Genomic DNA, 12,060 nt, shown 5'->3' on the forward strand with positions numbered 1-12,060 from the left:
TCAGTGATCAGCGGCTCCTTATAGATCTGTGATCAGCAGCTCCTGATAGATCAGTGATCAGCGACTCCTTATAGATCAGTGATCAGCGACTCCTTATAGATCAGTGATCAGCGGCTCCTTATAGATTAGTGATCAGCGGTTCCTTATAGATCTGTGATCAGCAGCTCCTTATAGATCAGTGATCAGCGGCTCCTTATAGATCGGTGATCAGCGGTTCCTTATAGATCGGTGAGGAGTGGCTCCTTATAGATCAGTGATGAGCGGCTCCTTATAGATCTGTGATGAGCGGCTCCTTATAGATCAGTGATCAGCGGCTCTTTATAGATCAGTGATCAGCGGCTCTTTATAGATCAGTGATCAGCGGCTCTTTATAGATCAGTGATCAGCGGCTCTTTATAGATCAGTGATCAGCGGCTCCTGATAGATCAGTGATCAGCGGCTCCTTATAGATCAGTGATCAGCGGCTCCTGATAGATCAGTGATCAGCGGCTCCTTATAGATCGGTGATCAGCGGCTCCTTATAGATCAGTGATCAGCGGCTCCTTATAGATCAGTGATCAGCGGCTCCTTATAGATCAGTGATCAGCGTCTCCTTATAGATCAGTGATCAGCGGCTCCTTATAGATCAGTGATCAGCGGCTCCTTATAGATCAGTGATCAGCGGCTCCTTATAGATCAGTGATCAGCGGCCCTTCTGTCTCTTCTTTTACAGACGTCTCTGGGGGTCCAGGTGCGACGCTTTAAGAAGCTGGGTGACCTGATCGCTCTCTACCTGCAGCCGAACCAGGGGATGGTGTGCACCCTGCTGTACCCTGTGGAGCGAGAGAAGGAGAAAGACATCATGGAGGACAGAGACTACTCCGGTCAGTCCACAATCCTTCATATGGGAATGCTGGGATATGTGGTTCTCACCTTCACTACTTGTGTATTGTTACTGTCTTTCTCACAGTTGGTGACACTTCTGCTTTACTGATTTAATAATGATTTCAGGTTTATTTGTGTCGTTGTCCTCCAGTCACCTCCAGAGCTGCACTCACTATTCTGCTGTTACATCATCTCATCCCCAGTCACCTCCAGAGCTGCACTCACTATTCTGCTGTTACATCATGTCTTATCCTCCAGTCACCTCCAGAGCTGCACTCACTATTCTGCTGTTACATCATGTCTTATCCTCCAGTCACCTCCAGAGCTGCACTCACTATTCTGCTGTTACATCATGTCTTATCCTCCAGTCACCTCCAGAGCTGCACTCACTATTCTGCTGTTACATTATGTCTTATCCTCCAGAGCTGCACTGACTATTCTGCTGTTACACCATGTCTCATCCCCAGAGCTGCACTCACTATTCTGCTGTTACATCATGTATTATCCACCAGTCACCTCCTGAGCTGCACTCACCATTGTGCTGTTAAATCATATCTTATCCTCCAGAGCTGCAGTCACTATTCTGCTGTCACATCAGGTCTTATCCTACAGTCACCTCCAGAGCTGCACTCACTATTCTGCTGTTACATCATGTCTTATCCTCCAGAGCTGCACTCACTATTCTGCTGTTACATCATGTATTATCCACCAGTCACCTCCTGAGCTGCACTCACCATTCTGCTGTTAAATCATATCTTATCCTCCAGAGCTCCAGTCACTATTCTGCTGTCACATCAGGTCTTATCCTACAGTCACCTCCAGAGCTGCACTCACTATTCTGCTGTTACATCATGTCTTATCCTACAGTCACCTCCAGAGCTGCACTCACTATTCTGCTGTCACATCAGGTCTTATCCTCCAGGGCTACACTCACTATTCTGCTGTTACATCATGTCTTATCCTCCAGTCACCTCCAGAGCTGCACTCACTATTCTGCTGTTACATCATGTCTTATCCTCCAGTCACCTCCAGATCTGCACTCACTATTCTGCTGTTACATCAGGTCTTATCCTACAGTCACCTCCAGAGCTGCACTCACTATTCTGCTGTTACATCATGTCTTATCCTACAGTCACCTCCAGAGCTGCACTCACTATTCTGCTGTCACATCAGGTCTTATCCTCCAGGGCTACACTCACTATTCTGCTGTTACATCATGTCTTATCCTCCAGTCACCTCCAGAGCTGCACTCACTATTCTGCTGTTACATCATGTCTTATCCTCCAGTCACCTCCAGGGCTACACTCACTATTCTGCTGTTACATCAGGTCTTATCCTACAGTCACCTCCAGAGCTGCACTCACTATTCTGCTGTTACATCATGTCTTATCCTACAGTCACCTCCAGAGCTGCACTCACTATTCTGCTGTTACATCATGTCTTATCCTCCAGTCACCTTCAGGGCTACACTCACTATTCTGCTGTTACATCATGTCTTATCCTACAGTCACCTCCAGAGCTGCACTCACTATTCTGCTGTTACATCAGGTCTTATCCTCCAGTCACCTCCAGATCTGCACTCACTATTCTGCTGTCACATCAGGTCTTATCCTCCAGGGCTACACTCACTATTCTGCTGTTACATCATGTCTTATCCTCCAGTCACCTCCAGAGCTGCACTCACTATTCTGCTGTTACATCATGTCTTATCCTCCAGTCACCTCCAGGGCTACACTCACTATTCTGCTGTTACATCATGTCTTATCCTCCAGTCACCTCCAGAGCTGCACTCACTATTCTGCTGTTACATCATGTCTTATCCTCCAGTCACCTCCAGAGCTGCACTCACTATTCTGCTGTTACATCATGTCTTATCCTCCAGTCACCTCCAGAGCTGCACTCACTATTCTGCTGTTACATTATGTCTTATCCTCCAGAGCTGCACTGACTATTCTGCTGTTACACCATGTCTCATCCCCAGAGCTGCACTCACTATTCTGCTGTTACATCATGTATTATCCACCAGTCACCTCCTGAGCTGCACTCACCATTGTGCTGTTAAATCATATCTTATCCTCCAGAGCTGCAGTCACTATTCTGCTGTCACATCAGGTCTTATCCTACAGTCACCTCCAGAGCTGCACTCACTATTCTGCTGTTACATCATGTCTTATCCTCCAGAGCTGCACTCACTATTCTGCTGTTACATCATGTATTATCCACCAGTCACCTCCTGAGCTGCACTCACCATTCTGCTGTTAAATCATATCTTATCCTCCAGAGCTCCAGTCACTATTCTGCTGTCACATCAGGTCTTATCCTACAGTCACCTCCAGAGCTGCACTCACTATTCTGCTGTTACATCATGTCTTATCCTACAGTCACCTCCAGAGCTGCACTCACTATTCTGCTGTCACGTCAGGTCTTATCCTCCAGGGCTACACTCACTATTCTGCTGTTACATCATGTCTTATCCTCCAGTCACCTCCAGAGCTGCACTCACTATTCTGCTGTTACATCATGTCTTATCCTCCAGTCACCTCCAGATCTGCACTCACTATTCTGCTGTTACATCAGGTCTTATCCTACAGTCACCTCCAGAGCTGCACTCACTATTCTGCTGTTACATCATGTCTTATCCTACAGTCACCTCCAGAGCTGCACTCACTATTCTGCTGTCACATCAGGTCTTATCCTCCAGGGCTACACTCACTATTCTGCTGTTACATCATGTCTTATCCTCCAGTCACCTCCAGAGCTGCACTCACTATTCTGCTGTTACATCATGTCTTATCCTCCAGTCACCTCCAGGGCTACACTCACTATTCTGCTGTTACATCATGTCTTATCCTACAGTCACCTCCAGAGCTGCACTCACTATTCTGCTGTTACATCAGGTCTTATCCTCCAGTCACCTCCAGATCTGCACTCACTATTCTGCTGTCACATCAGGTCTTATCCTCCAGGGCTACACTCACTATTCTGCTGTTACATCATGTCTTATCCTCCAGTCACCTCCAGAGCTGCACTCACTATTCTGCTGTTACATCATGTCTTATCCTCCAGTCACCTCCAGGGCTACACTCACTATTCTGCTGTTACATCATGTCTTATCCTCCAGTCACCTCCAGAGCTGCACTCACTATTCTGCTGTTACATCATGTCTTATCCTCCAGTCACCTCCAGAGCTGCACTCACTATTCTGCTGTTACATCATGTCTTATCCTCCAGTCACCTCCAGATCTGCACTCACTATTCTGCTGTTACATCAGGTCTTATCCTACAGTCACCTCCAGAGCAGCACTCACTATTCTGCTGTCACATCAGGTCTTATCCTCCAGGGCTACACTCACTATTCTGCTGTTACATCATGTATTATCCGGGTGTTCTGATTTTGGATAATCCATGCGCTGCGACCATCGACCGTCCGTTAGTCCAGAATATTCTATAATTCGGAGCCGGTCAGTATATAAACTGTAAATGATTAAAGTAACGTTCCTGTCAATCATCTCTCTGCTTGTGTTTCAGACGGGGAGGATGAGAAGCCGCCTTTACCACCGCGCTCGGCTTCCGCCAGTTTTTCCGGAGGGTCCTCATTGGGTTTGGTGCCAAGTGCCGGAGACGTCAGCCCGACCGAGAGGTAAAAATCTTCATCCTCTAAGGTAGTGTTTCCCAACCAGGGTGCCTGCAGCTGTTGCAAAACTACAACTACCAGCATGCCCGGACAGCCGAAGGCTGTCCGGGCATGCTGGGATTTGTAGTTTTGCAACAGCTGGAGGCATCCTGGTTGGGAAACAGACGCAGATAAATAGTATCTGATTAACCCATTCAGCGCAGTATAGGATCGTTGTACCTCTCCAGCTGCAGACCCAACTGAAATAATATAGAAAGAAAGAATAAATAAATAATATAATTATATAAAATATACAAAATTATAAATCATAATATTGATAATAATAAAATAAAATAATATTTAATAAATAAACATAGATAATAATGGATAAAATAATAAAGAAAATAAATAAATATTATAAATAAGTAACATATACATTATTTAAATAAAATAATATAACTAATATAAAAAATAAATAAATATAAGTAAATAACATGATGATAATATAAAATAAAATAATATTAATAAGGAAATAATAATGAATTATATAAATAATAATAAATAAACAAAAATGCTGGGAGTTGTAGTTTTGCAACAGCTGGAGGCACACTGGTTGGGAAACACTGTTCTAAAGTGTATATAATATATATATTTTTTTCATTCTCGTTTTTCTGTTCCTCCTCGCAGTACCGCCAACGGGCTGAGCACGGTGTCTCACGAGTACCTGAAGGGCAGCTATGCCCTGGACCTGGAGGCGGTGAAGTCCGGGGCCACCAGTCTGCCGCACCTCAACAAGACGCTGGTCCTGTCCTGCAAGAGGCTGCACAGGTAAGTGCTACCACCCGATCCGTCACCAGGAGACACGCCATCCTGGGGCGCGCCCTGGGGGCGGGGCCTAAGACCAATATACCTAGAACACTATAGATATGTTGTCAAGCTCCGCCCCCTCAGGCCCTGCACTAGGCATAATAATAAATGTCGGTCTTAATACATTCTGTCAGTTTTGCATGGACCGAAGGATCTCTGCTTGCTGTCAGTGAATGGCAAATTTCCTGTCTGCATTCAGAGGTTGAAAAGCAGAGAGAGATTTGTGCAGCTGAAATGATCTTTACTGTTTTTATTTTTATTTTATGTTTTAGTGAAGCTGATAAAGTTTTATCTGGGCTGGAAATTCTCTCCAAGATCTTCGACCAGCAGAGCTCGCCCATGGTGGCCAAAATCCTGCAGCAGGTATGACGGTCGGACCTGGTTGGGGGGTATAGGCCAGTGTGTTGTGTTCATATGTGTCATCCAGTATCAAACCGCAAGGGGGGATTTGTGACATGTATGATGACATGTATAGGGGGCTGTGTATGATCAGACATGTATAGGGGGCTGTGTATGATGACATGTATAGGGGGCTGTGTATGATCAGACGTGTATAGGGGGCTGTGTATGATCAGACATGTATAAGGGGCTGTGTATGATCAGACATGTATAGGGGGCTGTGTATGATGACATGTATAGGGGGCTGTGTATGATCAGACGTGTATAGGGGGCTGTGTATGATCAGACATGTATAGGGGGCAGTGTATGATCAGACATGTATAGGGGGCTGTGTATGATGACATGTATAGGGGGCTGTGTATGATCAGACATGTATAGGGGGCTGTGTATGATGACATGTATAGGGGGCTGTGTATGATGACATGTATAGGGGGCTGTGTATGATCGGACGTGTATAGGGGGCTGTGTATGATCAGACATGTATAGGGGGCTGTGTATGATCAGACATGTATAGGGGGCTGTGTATGATCAGACATGTATAGGGGGCTGTGTATGATCAGACATGTATAGGGGGCTGTGTATGATCAGACATGTATAGGGGCTGTGTATGATGACATGTATAGGGGGCTGTGTATGATGACATGTATAGGGGGCTGTGTATGATCAGACATGTATAGGGGCTGTGTATGATGACATGTATAGGGGGCTGTGTATGATGACATGTATAGGGGGCTGTGTATGATCAGACATGTATAGGGGCTGTGTATGATGACATGTATAGGGGGCTGTGTATGATGACACGTGTATAGGGGGCTGTGTATGATGACATGTATAGGGGGCTGTGTATGATCAGACGTGTATAGGGGGCTGTGTATGATCAGACATGTATAGGGGGCAGTGTATGATCAGACATGTATAGGGGGCTGTGTATGATGACACGTGTATAGGGGGCTGTGTATGATCAGACATGTATAGGGGGCTGTGTATGATGACATGTATAGGGGGCTGTGTATGATCAGACATGTATAGGGGGCTGTGTATGATGACATGTATAGGGGGCTGTGTATGATCAGACGTGTATAGGGGGCTGTGTATGATCAGACGCGTATAGGGGGCTGTGTATGATCAGACATGTATAGGGGGCTGTGTATGATGACATGTATAGGGGGCTGTGTATGATCAGACGTGTATAGGGGGCTGTGTATGATCAGACATGTATAGGGGGCTGTGTATGATCAGACATGTATAGGGGGCTGTGTATGATCAGACATGTATAGGGGCTGTGTATGATGACATGTATAGGGGGCTGTGTATGATGACATGTATAGGGGGCTGTGTATGATGACACGTGTATAGGGGGCTGTGTATGATCAGACATGTATAGGGGGCTGTGTATGATCGGACGTGTATAGGGGGCTGTGTATGATCAGACGTGTATAGGGGGCTGTGTATGATCAGACATGTATAGGGGGCTGTGTATGATCAGACATGTATAGGGGGCTGTGTATGATCAGACGTGTATAGGGGGCTGTGTATGATCGGACGTGTATAGGGGGCTGTGTATGATCGGACGTGTATAGGGGGCTGTGTATGATCGGACATGTATAGGGGGCTGTGTATGATCGGACGTGTATAGGGGGCTGTGTATGATCGGACGTGTATAGGGGGCTGTGTATGATCGGACGTGTATAGGGGGCTGTGTATGATCAGACATGTATAGGGGGCTGTGTATGATCAGACATGTATAGGGGGCTGTGTATGATCGGACGTGTATAGGGGACTGTGTATGATCAGACATGTATAGGGGGCTGTGTATGATCAGACATGTATATGGGGCTGTGTATGATCAGACATGTATATGGGGCAGTGTATGATCAGACATGTATATGGGGCAGTGTATGATCAGACATGTATATGGGGCAGTGTATGATCAGACATGTATAGGGGGCAGTGTATGATCAGACATGTATAGGGGGCTGTGTATGATCAGACATGTATAGGGGGCTGTGTATGATCAGACATGTATAGGGGGCTGTGTATGATCAGACATGTATAGGGGGCTGTGTATGATCGGACATGTATAGGGGGCTGTGTATGATCGGACATGTATAGGGGGCTGTGTATGATCAGACATGTATAGGGGGCTGTGTATGATCAGACGCGTATAGGGGGCAGTGTATGATGACATGTATAGGGGGCTGTGTATGATGACATGTATAGGGGGCTGTGTATGATCAGACATGTATAGGGGGCTGTGTATGATCAGACATGTATAGGGGGCTGTGTATGATCAGACATGTATAGGGGGCTGTGTATGATCAGACATGTATAGGGGGCAGTGTATGATCAGACATGTATAGGGGGCAGTGTATGATCAGACATGTATAGGGGGCAGTGTATGATCAGACATGTATAGGGGGCAGTGTATGATCAGACATGTATAGGGGGCTGTGTATGATCAGACGCGTATAGGGGGCTGTGTATGATCAGACGCGTATAGGGGGCTGTGTATGATCAGACGCGTATAGGGGGCAGTGTATGATCAGACGCGTATAGGGGGCAGTGTATGATCAGACGCGTATAGGGGGCAGTGTATGATCAGACGCGTATAGGGGGCAGTGTATGATCAGACGCGTATAGGGGGCAGTGTATGATCAGACGCGTATAGGGGGCAGTGTATGATCAGACATGTATAGGGGGCTGTGTATGATGACATGTATAGGGGGCTGTGTATGATCAGACATGTATAGGGGGCTGTGTATGATCGGACATGTATAGGGGGCTGTGTATGATCGGACGCGTATAGGGGGCTGTGTATGATCGGACGCGTATAGGGGGCTGTGTATGATCGGACGCGTATAGGGGGCTGTGTATGATCGGACGCGTATAGGGGGCTGTGTATGATCGGACGCGTATAGGGGGCTGTGTATGATCGGACGCGTATAGGGGGCTGTGTATGATCGGACGTGTATAGGGGGCTGTGTATGATCGGACGCGTATAGGGGGCTGTGTATGATCGGACGCGTATAGGGGGCTGTGTATGATCGGACATGTATAGGGGGCTGTGTATGATCGGACATGTATAGGGGGCTGTGTATGATCGGACGCGTATAGGGGGCTGTGTATGGTCGGACGCGTATAGGGGGCTGTGTATGGTCAGACGCGTATAGGGGGCTGTGTATGATCGGACATATGACGGTGGCTGCACAGTGCAGGCTGATGGGGAGGGCTCCGGACCACCACACCCGGCCTGTAATGGAGCTATTTGTATGAGCAGGAGGAGCCGCCTCCTAAAAGCTTCTTCTCCCTGGAGCCCTCAGGACTTTATCCCCCTCCTGTCTCCTCAGGCTGCAACTCAGAGCGGAGAGCAGGAGCTGGAGAGCCTGGTCATCAAGCTGTCCGTCCTGAAGGATTTCCTATCCAGCATCGAGAAGAAGGTATATATATATATACAGGGGGGTGCAACTACATATATATACAGGGGGGTACAGATATATACAGAGCGGAGAGCAGGAGCTGGAGAGCCTGGTCATCAAGCTGTCCGTCCTGAAGGATTTCCTATCCAGCATCGAGAAGAAGGTATATATATATATATATACACAGGGGGGTGCAACTACATATATATACAGGGGGGTACAGATATATACAGAGCGGAGAGCAGGAGCTGGAGAGCCTGGTCATCAAGCTGTCCGTCCTGAAGGATTTCCTATCCAGCATCGAGAAGAAGGTATATATATATATATATACATACAGGGGGGTGCAACTACATATATATACAGGGGGTACAACTACATATATATACAGGGGGGTGCAACTACATATATATATATACAGGGGGTGCAACTACATATATATACAGGGGGGTGCAACTACATATATATGTACAGGGGGGTGCAACTACATATATATACAGGGGGGTACAACTACATATATATACAGGGGGGTGCAACTACATATATATACAGGGGGGTGCAACTACACATATATATACAGGGGGTGCAACTACATATATATATACAGGGGGGTGCAACTACATATATATACAAGGGGGTACAACTACATATATATATACAGGGGGGTACAACTACATATATATACAGGGGGGTGCAACTACATATATATATATACAGGGGGGTGCAACTACATATATATATATACAGGGGGGTGCAACTACATATATATATACAGGGGGTACAACTACATATATATACAGGGGGGTGCAACTACATATATATATACAGGGGGGTACAACTACATATATATACAGGGGGGTACAACTACATATATATATATACAGGGGGGTGCAACTACATATATATATATATACAGGGGGTACAACTACATATATATACAGGGGGGTACAACTACATATATATATACAGGGGGGTGCAACTACATATATATATATACAGGGGGTACAACTACATATATATATATATATACAGGGGGTACAACTACATATATATACAGGGGGGTACAACTACATATATATAAACAGGGGGGTGCAACTACATATATATATACAGGGGGGTACAACTACAGATATATATACTAGGGGGGTACAACTACATATATATATACAGGGGGGTACAGCTACAGATATATACAGGGGGTACAACTACAGATATATACAGGGGGGTGCAACTACATATATATATACAGGGGGGTACAACTACATATATACAGGGGGGTACAACTACATATATATATACAGGGGGGTGCAACTACATATATATACAGGGGGGCACAGCTACAGATATATATGGGGGCACAGCTAGTGATATATATATATATACATACAGGGCGGCACAGCTACATATATATATATACACACTGGGGGGGCACAGCTACATATATATATATATATATATATACAGGGGGGTACAACTACAGATATATATACTAGGGGGGTACAACTACATATATATATATATATATATACAGGGGGGTACAGCTACAGATATATACAGGGGGGTACAACTACATATATATATATACAGGGGGGTACAACTACATATATATATACAGGGGGGTACAACTACATATATATACAGGGGGGTACAACTACATATATATATACAGGGGGGTACAACTACATATATATACAGGGGGGTACAACTACATATATATATATATACAGGGGGGTACAGCTACAGATATATATACTAGGGGGGTACAACTACATATATATATATACAGGGGGGTACAGCTACAGATATATACAGGGGGGTACAACTACATATATATATACAGGGGGGTACAACTACATATATATATACAGGGGGGTACAACTACATATATATATACAGGGGGGTACAACTACATATATATACAGGGGGGTACAACTACATATATATATACAGGGGGGTACAACTACATATATATACAGGGGGGTACAACTACATATATATATATATACAGGGGGGTACAGCTACAGATATATATACTAGGGGGGTACAACTACATATATATATATACAGGGGGGTACAGCTACAGATATATACAGGGGGGTACAACTACATATATATATACAGGGGGGTACAACTACATATATATATACAGGGGGGTACAACTACATATATATATACAGGGGGGTACAACTACATATATATACAGGGGGGTACAACTACATATATATATACAGGGGGGTACAACTACATATATATACAGGGGGGTACAACTACATATATATATATATACAGGGGGGTACAGCTACAGATATATATACTAGGGGGGTACAACTACATATATATATATATACAGGGGGGTACAGCTACAGATATATGCAGGGGGGTACAACTACATATATATATACAGGGGGGTACAACTACATATATATATATATATACAGGGGGGTACAACTACATATATATATACAGGGGGGTACAACTACATATATATATACAGGGGGGTACAACTACATATATATATACAGGGGGGTACAACTACATATATATATACAGGGGGGTACAACTACATATATATATACAGGGGGGTACAACTACATATATATATACAGGGGGGTGCAACTACATATATATATACAGGGGGGTACAACTACATATATATATACAGGGGGGTACAACTACATATATATATACAGGGGGGTACAACTACATATATATATATATACAGGGGGGTACAACTACATATATACAGGGGGGTACAACTACATATATATATATATATACAGGGGGGTGCAACTACATATATACAGGGGGGCGCAGCTACAGATATATACAGGGGGGCACAGCTACATATATATACAGGGGGGCACAGCTACAGATATATATGGGGGCACAGCTAGTGATATATAT

The 12,060-nt window shown here is 44.9% G+C and overlaps 1 protein-coding gene across 1 annotated transcript in view; it reads left to right on the top strand.

Annotated features, from left to right (window-relative positions):
* Window positions 1-685: 685 nt before the first annotated feature.
* The window catches only part of LOC130323009 (phosphatidylinositol 3,4,5-trisphosphate 5-phosphatase 2-like), a gene marked incomplete at its 3' end in the record, with an annotated part of 25,072 nt that continues 13,697 nt past the window's right edge, over window positions 686-12,060 (top strand). The window contains 5 exon segments of the mRNA XM_056553124.1: window positions 686-863; window positions 4,393-4,504; window positions 5,165-5,305; window positions 5,617-5,707; window positions 9,091-9,180. Of these exon segments, the coding sequence (XP_056409099.1) occupies window positions 791-863; window positions 4,393-4,504; window positions 5,165-5,305; window positions 5,617-5,707; window positions 9,091-9,180 (507 nt within the window).

The sequence above is a fragment of the Hyla sarda genome, unplaced genomic scaffold, assembly GCF_029499605.1.
Source record: "Hyla sarda isolate aHylSar1 unplaced genomic scaffold, aHylSar1.hap1 scaffold_2417, whole genome shotgun sequence".
Lineage (NCBI taxonomy): Eukaryota > Metazoa > Chordata > Amphibia > Anura > Hylidae > Hyla > Hyla sarda.